This window comes from Caretta caretta, chromosome 1 (genome assembly GCF_965140235.1).
Source record: "Caretta caretta isolate rCarCar2 chromosome 1, rCarCar1.hap1, whole genome shotgun sequence".
Taxonomy (NCBI): Eukaryota; Metazoa; Chordata; order Testudines; family Cheloniidae; genus Caretta; species Caretta caretta.
In genome coordinates, this window is record NC_134206.1 from 354,033,639 (window position 1) to 354,050,934 (window position 17,296).

The 17,296-nt window shown below is 54.4% G+C and overlaps 1 protein-coding gene across 2 annotated transcripts in view; it reads left to right on the top strand.

The window, feature by feature from the left end:
- The first annotated feature begins 12,665 nt into the window (after positions 1 to 12,665).
- MAPK8IP2 (mitogen-activated protein kinase 8 interacting protein 2) overlaps positions 12,666 to 17,296 on the top strand; it is a 59,495-nt gene continuing 54,864 nt past the window's right edge. For both annotated transcript variants that reach the window (XM_048820430.2, XM_048820519.2), the window contains exon 1: positions 12,666 to 12,825. In XM_048820430.2, the coding sequence (XP_048676387.2) occupies positions 12,761 to 12,825 (65 nt within the window). In that variant the 5' untranslated portion in view covers positions 12,666 to 12,760. The remainder of the gene's footprint in view (positions 12,826 to 17,296) is intronic.

Genomic DNA, 17,296 nt, shown 5'->3' on the forward strand with positions numbered 1-17,296 from the left:
CCAAAGCTGACATCCCGGAGAACCCCAACTACCATCCATCCCGACCCCTAGACTATTCCTGGCAGGAGTTTGTCTAACCTGCTCTTAAAAATCTCTGATAACAGAGATTCCACAACCTCCCTGGGCAATTTATTCCAGTGCTGAACCACGCTGACATTTGGGAAGTTTTTCCTAATGTCCAACTTAAACCTCCCTTGCTGCAATTTACGCCCATTGCTTCTTGTCCTGCCCTCTGGGGTTAAACAAGAACCATTTTCCTCCCTCCTCCTTGTAACAACCTTTTATGTACTTGAAAACTGTTCTCATCTCCCCGCTCCGTCTTCTCTTCTCCAGACTAAACAAACCCAGTTTTTTCAATGTCTCCTCACAGGTCATGTTTTCTAGACCTTCAATCATTGTTGTTGCTCTTCTCTGGACTCTCTCTAGTTTGCCCACATCTTTCCTGAAATGTGGCCCCTAGAACTGGACACAATGCTCCAGCTGAGGCCTAATCAGGGCGGAGTAGAGCAGAAACACTGTGATCATCTAATCTGACCCCCTGCGTAGCACAGGCCACAGAACTGCCCCATAATTCCCAGAGCAGAGCTTTTAGAAAAACTTCCAATCATGATTTTAAAATGGTCAGTGATGGAGAATCCACAGTGACCCTGAGTAAATTGTTCCAGTGGTTAACGACTCTCACCATTGAAAATGTTACACCTTATTCCCAGTCTGAATTTGTCTAGCTTCAACTTCCGGTCATTGGCCCATGTTAGACCTTCCTCTGCTAAGCTGAAGAGACCAAAATCAAATACTTGTTCCCCATGGTACTTATAGACTGTGATCGCGTCACTCCAGCCATCTCTTTGTTAAGGAGTTCTATCCACTTGGCTTAGCACTATACAGCAGGTTTTCTAATCCATTAATGGTTCTTGTGGATCGCCTCCGAACCCCCTCCAATGTATCAACATCGTTCTTGAATTACAGACACCAGAACTGGACAAGGTCTTCCTTAGCAGTCGCACCAGGGCCAAATACGAGGTCAAATAACCTCTCTGCTCCCCCTCGAGATTCACCGTTTATGCCTCCCAGGATCACATGCGTTCTTTTGGCAACGAGTTCACACTGGGAACTCCTGTTCAGCTGCTTGTCCACCATGACCCCCAAATCTTTTTCAGAGTTCCTGCTTCCCAGGATAGGGTCCCCCAGCCTGTACGTCTGGCCTAAGTTCTTTGTTCCTAGATGTCTGCATTTACAGTTAGCTCTCTGAAAACGTATTGTTGGCTTGCACCCAGTTTACCAGGAGATCCAGATCGCTCTGAACCAGTGACGGGTCCTCTTCACTATTTACCTCTCCCCCAGTTTTTGTGTCATCTGCAAGCTCTATCAGGGATGCTTTATGTTTTCTTCCACATCACTGATAACAGTGTTAAACAGTGCAGGGCCCAGAACTGATCCCGGCGGGCCCGGCTAGAAGCACCCCCACTCGATAACAATTCCCTGTTTCCCATTACATTCGGAGACCTATCAGTCAGCCAGTTTTTATTCCATTTAATGTGTCCATGCTCGGTTTATATCATTCTGGTTTTTTAATCAAAATGTCCTGCGGTACCAGGTCAAGTGCCTTACAGAAGTTTAAGTCTATCACGTCACACTATTACCTTCATCAACCAAACTTATCATCTCATCCCAAAAATAAAGATATCAAGTAAGTTTGAGAGGATCTATTTCCCATAAAACCATGTTGATTTGCATTAATTACATTACCCTCCATTTATTAATTGAGTCACATACCAGCCACTCCATTATCTTGCCCGGCACTGGCGTCTGGCGGATAAGCCAGTAACTAGCGGGGTCATCCTGTTTATCCTTTTTAAATATTGACATAACAGAAGCTTTTTTCCAGTCTTCTGGAACTTCCCCAGTGCACCAAGACTTATTGAAAATCAATGTTAATGGTCATACGGCAGCTCTTTTAAAACTCTTGGATGCAAAGTCCTCTGGCAAAGTCCTCTGCTGATTTAAAAATGTCTAACTTTAGTAGCTTCTGTTTAACATCCTCCAGAGATACTCGAGGAATGGACAGAGTGTTAACATCACCATACCATGAGACTGTATGATAGTTTTTTCCCCCAAAAAAACAAAACAAATATTTATTGAACATTTCTGCCTTTTCTGCATTGTTACTGATAACTTTTCATTTCCATCTAGTAATGGCCCAACACCATGGTCAGGATTCTTTTTGGGCCTAGTATATTTTTAAAATCCTCAATATTATTATCTGTAATTCCGCTGGCCTGGAATAGGGTGTTCACCACACTTGCCCTGAAAGGGTTAATGCAGGATGAGAAGGGGACTAATTAACCCAACAAGCCACAGAAGAGGGGAATCCCTGGACTGAGTGAAGGAGCCCAGCTGAGGAGGAACAAGCTGGGCTGTGCTTACAAAGGCAGGAAATTGGTAGTTAAAGGGGGCTGCTGGGAAAGGCTCCAGTCACTCCCTGGGAGAAGGCTGCAGAGACAGGTAGCCTAGAGTTACCCCCTGGGAGGTGGAGGAGTGCTAGATGGTAAGAAAAGGGCTCAGGGAAAGGCTGTAAGGTCTAGAAGGGAACAGCCCTTGACTGCTCACTAGAGGATCCCTGAGCCAGACCCTGGAGTAGTGGGTGGGCCTGGGTTCCCCTGCCAGCCACTGAGGGTACAGCACTATGTGTCAGGGATTCAGAAGCCTTCCCAGGATTCCTGAAGGAACACTGTGGTACCCTGGAAGGGAAAAATGCGTAGAGCGATCTGGCTGGAGGTCTGAGTCACAAGGAGACAGCAACAGCTTGTGGAGTGAGAGAGGGGCTGTAGACCAAGAGAGCAAGGCAGAGAGACAGTGTGCAACTGCAGGACAGAGTGCTGACCTTATGAAGCTAATCCCCAGAAAAGCCAGGGGGAGGTGCAATCCAGAGCACCCTGTCTCATGGCCAAAGAGGTCTCCTTGTGTCCCTTGGCTTCCCTTATCAATTTTCTACAATTTCTCACTTCTGATTTATATTCATTATTATCACTTTCTCTCTATATATTCTATTCTATTTAGTGTATATATTTATTTCTTATTTTTACAGTTGCCTTCACTTCCCCTCTAAACCAAGTTGTTGTGGGGGGGTTTTAACCAGCACAGCCTTCTTCCTCAGTTGTGGCTGTGGCTAATAAGATGTTCTTAAATGATTCCCAATTATCATTCACGTTTTTCTGATTAAATTGTTCCTCCCAGCAGATCTGGCCCATAATTGTTTTTGGCTTTGTGAAATTGGCCCTACAAAAGCATCAAGTATCTATATAACTGGTCTGGACTTTATTGTGCTTGCACATTGTATTTTTACACACCCCTCCATTAATTCCCAAACACAAAACATAGATCCATGGTATTCTGGGTTATTTTTCCCGCTGGCGCCAGCTTGCTTGTAGAGTGTCTGAAAAACAAAAGAAACAATTTCCTTCCCCATGGTGGGGACAGATTATTGCTTAATAATAATACCACTTTCTTTTACAAATGTCCTTGCTACTTGCAGGAAAAACAGAAGAATTACCCCCAGACTGTCCTTATTTTGTTCTATAGTCAGGCTAGTGAATTACCTCACTCACTGGTCATTTATGAAATTCATGAGATGGTGTACCTCAGTTTCCCCTCTTGTACAACAGACTAAGTTTGCAATAGTTTCTCTGCTGTACCAAGCTTTAAGTTTATTCTCCGGTAATAGCTGAGACACAGCTTCAGATTTTAGCACTGTACACACACACACACACACACACACCCCGTAAGGTTAACCTGTCCCCCTTATTTTCAGGCTTGACTTGTTTTTTTCACCTCCCTTTCCTGAAGGGCCATAATCTGAGTCTTCTAGTAGCTTTCAGAGGAACAGCCGTGTTAGTCTGTATTCGCAAAAAGAAAAGGAGTACTTGTGGCACCTTAGAGACTAACCAATTTATTTGAGCATGAGCTTTCGTGAGCTACAGCTCAGTTTGCTGACCAGATGTATTCAGTTATTTGCAGCTCCTTTGTGCCCATCAGCTAGGTAATTTGCATTTACACACAGAGGCTTACTAGCTTGCTTTTGGATCCAAAGCTGTTAGCAGCTCAGACACTGTCTTAAAAGGGAAGCATTTTACTTCCACCAGAGTTCTGATTACTTTCCACTTTCATCTCCTGCTCCAAAACACAGCGATCTGAAAAAGAAAGCACAACCTATTGTGGCTCCTTTTGGAGCCCTATTAGGATTTTAATGAAGTACCATGTTTTATTTGCATTTCTTTTACTCCTTTTCCAATATACACTGCACATGTCCTGGGAAAATGCAAATTCCTTCCATATAGTTTAACCTCCATAACATCATATTAGCCAAATTAATTTTACACAAGGTATAACTGCCTCCCCCATGCCTACAGAGTTTTCATGCACACCCACCAAAGCAACAATCTAATCCCCCAGAGCCATCCCAAGGCTCAGTGTTCCCATCATTCCTCCCCTTTTCCTTTTCTTTTACCTGTGCACACACACACAAAATTCTGTTTTGCCTAACATCCCTTGCACTGTGATTACTCTTTTTTACACAACTGTACCCCAATTACACTTCCATCTTGTACAACTAGACACAACTAGAGGCAGCCAAGTTAAATTCCAAAAGAAACCTCTTCCATCCTTTAGTGATTTTGATTACATTACCCAATAGTCAAATAATTTTGCTCAGATTCTCTCTCTGCCTGCTGCCTGCAGCAGTCCCTTATAGACCATTTCTGTGGGAAAAGGGCCCATCTTCCCTCAGAATAGCTATAAAGGCTTCTGGGGACAGAAGCGCAGTGGTGATAGTAGCCACTCTACCTGATCCCCTTGGATAATTTAATGACCAACTTCCATCCAATGTGACTGCACAGAGTTGCACATACAGTGACATTTATATACCTGGGTTTTATCATTAAACAAAAACTTCCTTCTTGACATCTCACATGAGTATCCGAAGTACCCTCCGTTAAAACTTCAGAAAAACAAAAGAGTGTGGAAAGGCAGGTTGCACTTTGAAACTTTTATTTTTTTTTCCTCCACTCCCCCAGGACCAAGTCTCAGATCCAGTCTCTAAAGGTGGCCTGTTAACTCTGCTTTTGACCTTAAACCCTTTTGTGCCAAATCATCTTTCACTACCCCTAACTAATTTACAACCCTTCAGCAGCCCTTGCTGAAGCAGCACCAAACTTGAAAGATTACTGGCAGCTTCCCATAATGCTGCCCTTACTTCAAACCTCTCAAGCAGACTGAAGTGCCTCTTTTCCCTGGGAGGCATTCAGTCCCCATGGGCAGGGACCTTCTTCCCCTACCCATATACAAAGGAGGGTGGGCTCCTCAGCCACCCCCCATACCTCTGGGTCCCCTAACACTTCCTCCATTTCCTTTTTAATCTTATCCCAGGTTGACCCCTGTACCTGGTATGGGCCCTGGTCCTCCCTTATCCATTTATCCAAAAAATCCTTTACCCTGGCTTGCCAGAACCCGCAACTACCATCACGAGAGTTCGCGATACCCCCTCCAAGCAGCTGCGCGGACTGTTGGGGAGGGGGACTTACAGGCTGCCACTCACCTATCCAATGCGATGCATCCGAGTCACGGCACCAAGATGTTAGGGGGCTTATTCCTTCACCCACTTACTTCCCTGGTCCTTCTCGCATGAACAGAGAGCAACAATACCCGAAGTCCAAAGGTGCAAACAATTCGATGTTTATTGGGGTGAACTTCCAGCAAGCATGATTCCAGTTTCCTTCCTTAGTATCCTCCTTCCCAGCTCTGACACCACAGAGCCTTACGCCTGTGTCCCTGTTCCCATTCCTACCCTTAGCCAAACATGATTCCAACTTAGAATCATAGAATCTCAGGGTTGGAAGGGACCCCAGAAGGTCATCTAGTCCAACCCCCTGCTCGAAGCAGGACCAATTCCCAGTTAAATCATCCCAGCCAGGGCTTTGTCAAGCCTGACCTTAAAAACCTCTAAGGAAGGAGATTCTACCACCTCCCTAGGTAACGCATTCCAGTGTTTCACCACCCTCTTAGTGAAAAAGTTTTTCCTAATATCCAATCTAAACCTCCCCCACTGCAACTTCCTTACTCCAACTTCCTTACTCCCATTCCCTGTTCCCATTTCCCCCTTTAGCAAAACATGATTCCAATTTTCTTACCCCCATTCCCTGTTCCCATCTCCCCCTTTAGCAAAACATGATTCCAATTTTCTTACCCCCATTCCCTGTTCCCATCTCACACACCCACATGCCCACCCACACCCACCCCCATCACTTCCTCATTGACTACAGATTATATAGTAAAATTTGAGTTCTGCTTTGCTATACCTTAACCAATCATTTTCCTGAAATTTAACTAACCAATCCTAACATATTGTAACATGATTATGTAACCAATTATATCCCACCACCTCAATTAGTTTACACCCAGCAAAATTAATTATACAGCAGACAGGAACAATCACAGAACCAGACAGAGATTATACAGACAAACAACAGCAAAGTGGGAACTATAATGACAAAACAATACAGAAGTGAGGATTTCACATCCCAGCTATTGATAAGTGAGTTCTTGCCAGACAGGATGCTATCAAACTAAGTTTCCTTTTACATTTTCTAGGCACTTCCCTTTCTCTGGAGGTGATAGGAATACAATCCTGTCCTGATAGTGCCTAACAGCCCAATAGCACCTTATTTCAATGTGACTAGTTTGGAATGTGAGGATGTGACCGGTCGCTTCCCAGCTTATGGCTGCCTCTGCTGCTTAGCCAAAGGCCTGAGCCTAAGCACAGGGCCACAAACTGTCACAGTAAGAGAAGGCCCTTACACTGGCAGACAGTGGTTTTGATTCTTTCTTTTATACCTCTATCACTAGCCAAGTGATAAGAATACACCTAAATTCTTAGAGTTATAGGCCTTTACAGACAGGCCTGAATATCTATATCCTAACACACATTATAAATGTGATTAAGTCACAATCACTTGTACCTAAGCTACCATTAATGTTTCGTTCTGTGATCAGTTCCTCTTTGTCTGTTAGGATGAGGTCTAATATAGAATTTTCCCATGTTGGATGCAACACTTTTTGAGTTAGGAAATTGTCATACAGAAAGTTGAGAAATTTAAGGATGTGTTTTAGCACTGGCAGCATGAGACCTCGAGCATACGTCAGTCAGACTGAAACCCCCCATGATCAAGTAGGTTTTTCCCAACACACTCTGGGTAAGTGTGTAAGGAAGCGGTCATCCTGTTCTCTAGTGTGATTTGGGGGTCTGTAGCAGACCCCAGCTAGGACTTTAGCTGAAAGGACATTGATCCATACGCATTCATGCTCATTTTCTTCTGTGTTATCCGTGACTTGAAAACAGATAATGCCAGTCCCCTTTTGCCCACCTGATCCTTCCTAGAGAGGTCATAACCATTCATTTTACATTCCAATCCTGTGAACCAGCCACTCAGGTGTCAGTGACACCAAATAGATCAAATTTATGCTCCTAAATGAGCAATTCCCGTTCTACTTGTTTGTTCCCCAGGCTCCTAGAATTGGTGTGTCAGCAAGTCAAGAATTGCTTCTCTTCATGTCCTTTGGTTTCTTGGTTCATTTTGTTCTCAACATCTTGATTTTGTGTTGAGAGCTCGTATCTTCCCTCTTTGTACCCTCCCCTTTTGCTATTAGTTTAACCCCCTCCTGACTACTCTCGCCAGCCTGTCCTCAAAGAGATTGGTCCTCCTTCCACTGAGATGGAGGCCAGCCAGACTATCCCACCCCTTCTCCCTGTAGAAGATGGGCCGATGTTCCATGAAACCAAAGCCCTGCACAGTTTTCAGCATCTTCTGCCTTCCTGGGCTCACAGAACAGGAAAGCTCTCAGAAAAGATCGTTTCAAGGACATTCTTCTTCAGCAGGCTTCCAAGTTCCCTGAAGTGATCTGTCATCTGTGAGTGATCCTGCAGTGCAGTGTCCTTAGTGCTGATATGAACCATCTCGGACGGATCCTTGCCCGTCAGTTTCAGAAACTTGTCCAGACTGAGAGTGATATCTTGTGTCCTGGTTCTGGGAAGGCAGGACACTGTCTGGTTTCTCCACCTGTCCCTTGCAGTATGTTCTTTTGATTCTGCGTATTTCATCTCCAACAAGGATTGTTTGTCTACTTTGGACAGTTGGAGAATTCTTTGTGGGTCAACTTGATTTTCTTACAGCTGCCATCCATACTGTGTCCCGTACAGCTCTCCATTCCCTGGGACCCGCTGGAACGTGAGCGGTACCTTCCACAGTGTTCACACTGAGGACTTGGGATCAATTTGAAACTTCTAGTTGCATGGAATTCCTCCTGCGTCTCTTCTCCGTGGTGGCCCGCATCCACCCATCGTCATCCGTCTCCAGCCATGCACAATGCTGCTGTGACCTCTTGCCTCTGGTGGTTACCAATTGCCAGGCCTCCTTTCAGACCAAAACCTCCGGCAGGGAGAGCTTGTCTCGCCTCTTGTCCTGACAGCTACTGGCACTCAGACCCGCCCCACGCCTGGCTTTCGGGGACGCCATGGTTCTGGCACAGGCAGGAAGGTGATTAGGGCTTTGCTCCTTCCAGAGAAAGGTTGTTTTTACCCAGTGAGAGCGATCCCAGTGTGAAATCCCTGTGGAGAGACGGTGCTGTTGGCTTCCTCTCAGTGTAGCTCGTGGAGGTGGCTGAGGGTTGTAGGATTGACTTCAACCAGCTACGGGCACTTTAATGAAAAGCTGGGGGTCAGGGTGGCGCCTGGAGGCAGGTGGTGTTGTGCAGAGGATGGGCAGGGTCCCTCCTTCTCCAGGGCTGCATCCTGCTGCAAACGCGAACCCAGAGGAGGAACGGCAAAGCGATGGGGTGGAACCAGAACTCCCTGGCTGAGGAGCTCAGGAGCCGTGATCCCAGCAGGGTCTGTTAAGTGAGTTAAGTGAGTTCGCCCTTCAGTGGCGATGGAGCCAGGGCGGGCAGGGGAGGTCTCTGCTGGGCCCTGGTGAGGCGAGCGGTGGTTACAATTCTGCCATGGGCAGCAGTGTCCCTGGCATGGTAGCAGGAGCTCTGCAGGGAGACAACTTACACCTGAGCCGCCGGGGAGGGCTCCTGCCTCGCACTAGTCTGTCAGCAGCTCCCAGGGGCCAGGGCGGGGGCTCAGCCGCTCTTACCACGGCGCAGGTGCAGCTGGGGTCAGGGGGCCTGCAGCCCCCGAGCAGCTGCCCTGGCCCCTGGGGCCTGGCCTGGAGCAGTGACTGCTTCCCTTCGGCCCGCCTTATCTAGGAGCGGTTAGTGCTCCCAGGAGCCTTTGCCAGCGGTAGCAAACACCTGGCAAGGACGGACTGCGGGTCGAACGGGCCCCAGGTGCAGCGCTATGGCAACGCACACCTGGGGGATGGGGAGGGAGGCAGCTGGCACATGGTGCACACGGCTCCAGCCTGCCCTCCCGGGGGCCCTCACAAACACAGCTGCCGCTAAGGGGCTGGCGTAGCAACCCGGGTGCTGCCAGCTCCTCCTTCCTCCCCACGCTGCCCCCCAGCTCTGGGCCAGGCCCCCCTCCCCACCCCATGCTGCACTGTCCCCCAGCTCTGGTGGGAACCCCCCCTTCACACACTGCCCCCCAGCTCTGGGACAGACTCCTCCCAACCCCACCCTGAACTACCCCCTGCTCTGGAAAGGCTCCCCTTCCCACCCCCACCCCCACACACACTGTCCTCCAGCTCTGGCGGGAATGCCCCCCTAGACACACTGCCCCCCTGCTCTGGAAAGGCACCTCCCCCCTACACACACACACTCTCTCTATGACTGTCCTCCAGCCCTGGTGGGAACCCCCCCTTCACACACTGCCCCCCAGCTCTGGGACAGACTCCTCCCAACCCCACACTGAACTGCCCCCCAGCTCTGGAAAGGCTCCCCTTCCCACCCACCCCCACACACACACTGTCCTCCAGCCCTGGTGGGACCCCCCCCTTCACACATTGCCCCCCAGCTCTGGGACAGGCCCCTGATGCACACATTGCCCCCCAGCTCTGGGACAGGCCCAGCAAACTACCCCCTCCCCTAGCCGAGGCTTTCCCCGGCCCCAGGGGGACAGGGCGGTCTGTATTAATTCTGATGGAACAGAGGAACCCAAAGAGTCAAATGTCCCGCTGTAAGTGCCCCCGTGGAAGCGGGTTTGGTACACAGACACCTCAGGCTGCTTAGCCCCATGGCAAACGCCCCCTGAAACACCCTGGGGACCCTCCGCTAAAGACACAGAAAAGAAGGTACAATCATGAGGGAGCCTCCAGCAGCGGCTGGGCCTGGGCCTGGCTCGGGCCTGGGCCTGGGCCTGGCTCGGGCCTAACGGGTAGTTATCAATGGCTCCATGTCTAGTTGGCAGCCGGTATCAAGTGGAGTGCCCCAAGGGTCGGTCCTGGAGCCGGTTTTGTTCAATATCTTCATCAATGATCTGGAGGATGGTGTGGATTGCACTCTCAGCAAATTTGCGGATGATACTAAACTGGGAGGAGTGGTAGATACACTGGAGGGGAGGGATAGGATACAGAAGGACCTAGACAAATTGGAGGATTGGGCCAAAAGAAATCTGATGAGGTTCAATAAGGATAAGTGCAGGGTCCTGCACTTAGGACGGAAGAACCCAATGCACAGCTACAGACTAGGGACCGAATGGCTCGGCAGCAGTTCTGCGGAAAAGGACCTAGGGGTGACAGTGGACGAGAAGCTGGATATGAGTCAGCAGTGTGCCCTTGTTGCCAAGAAGGCCAATGGCATTTTGGGATGTATAAGTAGGGGCATAGCGAGCAGATCGAGGGACGTGATCGTTCCCCTCTATTCGACATTGGTGAGGCCTCATCTGGAGTACTGTGTCCAGTTTTGGGCCCCACACTTCAAGAAGGATGTGGATAAATTGGAGAGAGTCCAGCGAAGGGCAACAAAAATGATTAGGGGTCTGGAACACATGAGTTATGAGGAGAAGCTGAGGGAGCTGGGATTGTTTAGTCTGCGGAAGAGAAGAATGAGGGGGGATTTGATAGCTGCTTTCAACTACCTGAAAGGGGGTTCCAAAGAGGATGGCTCTAGACTGTTCTCAATGGTAGCAGATGACAGAACGAGGAGTAATGGTCTCAAGTTGCAGTGGGGGAGGTTTAGATTGGATATTAGGAAAAACTTTTTCACTAAGAGGGTGGTGAAACACTGGAATGCGTTACCTAGGGAGGTGGTAGAATCTCCTTCCTTAGAGGTTTTTAAGGTCAAGCTTGACAAAGCCCTGGCTGGGATGATTTAACTGGGAATTGGTCCTGCTTCGAGCAGGGGGTTGGACTAGATGACCTTCTGGGGTCCCTTCCAACCCTGATATTCTATGATTCTATGATTCTATGAACGCATCTGAAAGGTCACGTACTAAGTAAGGGGTTTATTTCAACAAGCCCCCCTACTCCCTTTCCCCTTCGCTGGAGGGAGCATGAAAGGACAGAAACCCTCCTCTGCCAGCCCCCTGGGCGTCGCTGCTCTGTGGGGCAAGGGAAGAGGCTAGCGGGAGTGGGCCCGAGGAGCCAAACACATGCAAAGGGGGGAGAGAAAAGCCAGAAAACGCAGCGTCTGTCTCTGGGGGTGAGACTCACCCGCAGCCTCGCTGCTGGGAGGCCCAGGCCCAGCCCGTGGGCCTCTCAGCCAGCCGGAGGCCCGGCAACCTGGTACTCCCCGGCGTTGCCCCCGGCTCCTTCCCCCGCGGCCGCTGCTGTGAGCCGGGCTGGGCGCGGCTGGCTCCGCACCGCTGAGCGGGCAGCCGGGGTCATTCCCTGCCCAGCTGCGGGGCCCCTTCCCGCGGGGCCGGGCTGAGACCCGCCAGCGCCTCGCCCCCCGGCCCAGCCCCGAGCTCCGCCCTGCAGCACCCCGGGCCCGGGACAGCGCCCGGCTGATCAGCACCAGCCTGCGGACAGCTCCCGCCGCCTTCCCTGCGCCCGGGCCGGGCCAGCGGGGACCCCAGCCCGGCCGCTCCACCGGCCGCCCCCGGGCGCTGCAGCCGGCCCGGTCCCTGGCTCTGGGCTCGGCCCGCGGGCTCCGCCTCCAGCAGCGGCTGGGCCTGGCCCGGGGAGCCGAGCTCTGGAGCCAGCGGGGCTGCGAGCATCGGCCCGGCCCGCCGGCGGGGGATGGACGGGGCAAAGCGCTCGGGCCGGGGTCTGCAGTAAGGGGGGCGCAGCCTCCGCCCCCCGATACAGCCCCCTGCCCTGGCCCCTCTGTACAGCCCCCTCGCCCCCACACAGCCCCCCACCCGGACCTGTCCCCCGTACAGCTCTGCCCACCCCCCCCAGCTCTGATCCTCCCTCCCTCCCTCCCAGCTCCCCGGCCCTGCCCCCTACAGCTCTGACCCCCCATACAACCCCCGGCCCGGACCTGCCCCCCATACAGCTCTGCCCCCCAGCTCTGATCCTCCCAGCTCCCCGGCCCTGCCCCCTCCAGCTCTGACCCCCCCATAGAGCCTCCCGGTGCGCTCTGCCCCCCATACAGCCCCCGACACAGCTCTCCGCCCCCCCTCAACCCCCGCTCTCGTCCCTCTGTACAGCCCCCTCCCCCCATACACCCCCCATCCAGCTCTCCGCCCCCCTCCCCCCATACACCCCCCATCCAGCCCTGATTCCCGCCCCGCCCCGCAGCTCCCCGCCCCGCGTGTGGCCCAGCCCTGCCCGGCTCGCTCCCCGCCTGCGCCAGGCTCGCTCCGCAGTCGGGCTCGGGGCTGGAGAAGATGGCGGACCGGGCGGAGATGTTCTCCCTCGCCACCTTCCACGCGCTCTCCCCGCCGGGCTGCAGGTAAGAGGGGCCCGGACCCCCGGCCCGGCAGGCCGGGACCCCCGCCCGCGCCCCCTCCCCAGCCCGGAGCTCGCCGGGCCCCGCCGCCTCCGCATCCCCTGGGCCCGCGCCCTGCCCGCCCGGACACAGCCCGGAGCCCCCAGCCGGGCCGGCACGGGGGGGCCCTGGGTCTCTGCCCCCCGGGCTGCGTCTCTGCCTGCCCCGCTCCCTGCCCCACCGGGCCGGGCTGCGTCTCTGCCTGCCCCCCGCACGCTGGGCTGGGTCTCCCCCCAGGGCCAGGCTGGGTCTCTGCCTGCCACCCCCCACGCTGGGCTGGGTCTTCCCCCCTCCAGGGCCAGGCTGGGTCGGGTCTCTACCCCCCCCCCCCAGGGCCAGGCTGCGTCTCTGCCTGCCCCCCCCTCCCCAGCTGGGCTGGGTCGGGTCTCTACCCCCCCCCCCCAGGGCCAGGCTGGGTCGGGTCTCTTCCCTTTCTCCCCCTCCCCCCGCACAGGGCCAGGCTGCGTCTCTGCCTGCCGCCCCCCCTCCCCAGCTGGGCTGGGTCGGGTCGGGTCTCCCCCCAGGGCCAGGCTGGGTCGGGTCTCCCCCCCCCCCCCGCCCCCGGGCTGGCCTGGGTCTCTGCCTGCCCCCGCAGCTGCTGCAATGCTCCGGCATGGCCAGCTCTGACCCAGCTCCAGGGCAGGGCCACAGGGCTGGTGGTCCAGGCCTGCCCCAAGGGGGATCGGGTGGAGGGCCTGGGACAGCTCTGCCCATGGGCAGGGGGCTCCCCCCCAAGTCTGCCCAGCCAGCTCCCCTTGGCCTGGGGACAAATTGGGGGAAGTGTCTGGGGGTTCAGGCTTCCCAGGGAAACCCTGAGGAGAGGCCAGGCAGAGCTTCCCTATGCCCCGCTAGTGGGCCCCAGCCTCCCACAGCACGAGCCATCAGGCTGCCGGGACCTGTCCCAAAGCCGGCCCAGGCCCCAGCTCTCAGCACATAGCCCAGTAGCCTAGGGCCTTTGTCTCATGGGTTTGATGGTTGGTTCCCCTGCCCCATGGCAGGAGCTGGGCCCAGCCCCACAGGGGCCATGAGCTGGTGTGTGTATGGGGGAGCTGCCCCCAAAGGTAGTGGGCTTGTGGGGTGGGAGCTTCAGAGCCTATGGGCCTCACTCTCTGTCCCCAGGACCCACCCTGTTCACCAGGACTGAGACCTCTCCTAGCAGCTGGTTCCCGGGGCTGCGGGGGGGGGAGTCGGTCCTCAGCTGATGTTATCAGAAAATGGTGTGTTTGGGGAGTGAATCCTAAACAAGGGGGCCGGGCAGCATCCAAGGCACAGACCCCACTTCTGAGAGCCAGCTGCAGGCCAACATCTTAGCCACGTGGTGTGACAGAGGGCAGAGACGGAGAGCCCCTGCCCTTGGCTGCTGTAGGGCTGATCCCACCCCTCCTCTCATGGAAGCTCAGAAACTAGAGACCAAAAGCCCAGTTGCATCCCACCTAGTTGCAGTTGCATCCCACAGTTGCATCCTGTGGACCAGGGCTGGGACCCACCCCAAGTGCCCATTCCCAAGGGCTCTGAATGCCCCAGTGTTGTGACCCCCGTCCCGTCCCCTGGAGACGATTCCCGCCCGGATCCTCCCCCTGTCAGGGAGCGACGAGGGGCCCCGGCCCTTCCCCGGGGACGATTCCCTAGTCCCATCGGATACTCTGCCAGGATGTCATCTGGCTGTTCAGCCTGTCCTTGCCCTAGTTACACCCCTGGTGTCATGCTCTGTGTCCTTGGGATTTACGCCCTCCAGAGATTTGCAGGCTTTGAGCACGTCCCCTCCCCCGCCCCTGTTGAGCCCAACTCGACAGATTTAGCTGGTTTAATCTTTCCTGGGAAGTCGATCCCTTGCTCTCCTCTGATCTGGCTCCACTTTGCTTGTTGTTACTCCTGGTGTTTCCCAGGGGCCCATCCCCACAGGCCCTCAGCTCCCGTTGCCGAGATCAACACTGCCCCAGACTCCTCGGGCTGGAGCCGCGCTCTGCTCCCATGGAGGTGGGCGCATTACCCCTGGCCGGGAACCGATCCTGGCACTGGCCGGCTGGGGAGCTTCCAAGCCTCCAATGGGGGAGCTGCTGGGCCTGTGTCTTCTCCCTCCCATTCCAGGGTGAAACGGGAAGCGGGGGTTGGGGGGGCATGTGGGCAGGTGAGATCAGGGTCAGGCCCACTGCAGTCCCTCGAGCAGGGAGGTTCCCAGGATTGTCTCTGACCTTCCAGAGCTCGCTGGCAAGTGGCAGGGTGGCCCTGTGCCCGCCGGATAGAAGTCAGAGATCCCCAGACAGGAGGCCCCGTGAGGACAGGAGCGAAAAGGCTGCCCTCGAGTGTGGCTCTGTGGCTGTACCATGTGGCACTCGGTCGCAGGGGGATTTTCATGGCTGGTTGCTGGTGGGGTCCCTCCTAGGCCATATGTAAAGATGAGCAGGTGCAAACATGGGGATTGCCCGAGTGCATCAGAACCATGGTCCGCGTCACCCAGTCTCCGCAAGTGGCGGAGCAAACAAGGGCTGGGCTTTGCCTCGGCCTGGCACTCATGGACAGCAGAGAGATGCTAGTTTTTCTGCTGTAGAAATCCAGGTCCCACTGGGCAGGCTGACTGGAGAGCCAATGGGACAGGGCCACCTGCAAGCCAAGGGGCAGGAACCGGGGCGCTGGGAGGAGAAGGGAGTTGTGCTCTGGGGTTGGGGTTTGTTGAACTCCGGTGGTTGGTTAACATGGGGCAGAAAGGAAGTCTTGGCACACAGTTAGCATCCTGGCTTCTTCACTGAAGGTGCTGAGCGCCCACAATAGCCATCCCCGAGAGCCCTAGGTAGGGCCCAGCCCTGCGTACCAGCACTGTGGAGGGAACAGACAAGCAGGAGCTAAACGCTGGTTAACATAACCCCTCCCAGGCCCCCTTCTCCATCGGGAAGGGCACAAGACTGAGGTTTACAAACCCTTCACAGGGCACCTATAATGCGCTGGCCGGTTCACGGGGCTGCCCAGATTTCCCTCTCTGGGCTGACGCTGCTGTTGCTCCTCCCTACAACCTGGGTGCTTGGCGTCTACCTGTGGGGTGCAGCTGATAGCCTGGTTCGCGTCCAGCTCTGCCATTTCCTTGTGACCTTGCGGGAGTCTCTTCCCCTCTCTGTGAAATGAGACGGAGCCCGGGATTGTTGGGCCTGCTTTGTGTTACTCTGCTGGGGCTGGGCTCAGCCTTCAGAGCAAGGCCCTCTCGAAGTCTGAGCGGGGCAGAGCTGTCAGGGTCTGAGCAGCTCCATGCGGGACGTATGCGATCAAAGTGCCGTCTGACTGCCACATGGCCAGGGCTTTTCCTTGGTTACCAACCTAGGTTAAGGTCTCAGCTGCCTCCAGGTGGGAAGCAGGCAGGTCTCTTGACGTACCAGTAGCTGTAGACCAGACCTGGAGCCTTCAGCAGGGTTTGCCCCTATGGGTGCTCCACTTCAGGGGCTCATGCACATCTCCAGCCCTCGCTGGGAGATTTCTAGCTAGCAGTGTCTGTTCGGCCCATGCCTGTGCCCAGTGCCTCCTTGTGGCAGACACCCCGGCTGTGTAGGTGTGTGCGGGCAAACCACCCTCATAGAATCATAGAAGATCAGGGTTGGAAGGGACCTCAGGAGGTCATCTAGTCCAACCCCCTGCTCAGAGCAGGTTCCTTCTCTACCGCCTCAGCCTGAGACGGAGCAGCAGCATGTCCTCCTAGAGTGTACTCGGCCTTTTCTCCTTCTTCAGTTAGTTTGTGGTAGTAGGTGACTGTTTAGTGATTAGTAATAGTTAGCTAAGGTGAGAGTACGGCTTCTTCCTTCTCCTTTCCCCAGGAAGACCTGTCCCCTCCTGGTAGGGTTGCCCGGTTCGCCAGGCTTCTAACACTGCTTCTCTTGCTGGGGTGCTGCATTGGCAAGCGACAGTCCAGTGCCGAGTGGAGTCCCCCATCTCCCAGAAGTGCAACTTCTCCTTGGCTCTTTAGGCCAGGGCTAGGAAGGACAGGGGGATGAAGCTCAGACTGTTGGCCATGGGATGTTCCCTGCAGCCGCCCTCTGGGTACATCTCCTCCCCCTCCCCCCAATACATCTGTCCTCAGCCAGACCCAGCACCCCATCAACCTTGGGGCGTGCTTCTCCTCCGAAAGGGAAGCCAAAAAGTGGAGCGCAAACTTTTAACTGTAAGGAGCCAACTCCAAAAGAGCCGTCACCGAGGGTACAGCTGAGCCTGAGGGCTCTCCTTCCGGCCCCAGCAGGCCCGCCAAGCCTGGCGCTCCAAGGATGGGGCGCATGGCTCCAGTGGAGAGAGAAAGCACCAGGTCCCCTCAAGCTCGGCCCTGCCACGGGCCCCGAAGCACTCGTTCAGCCGCTGGTCCCATCGAGTGCCTTGACCCACCTTCGGCACCCACCCACGCTCAGCCGGGGGCACTGTGCGAGCACGGGTGCCTGACCCCTGCAACTCCTGCAGCATGCCC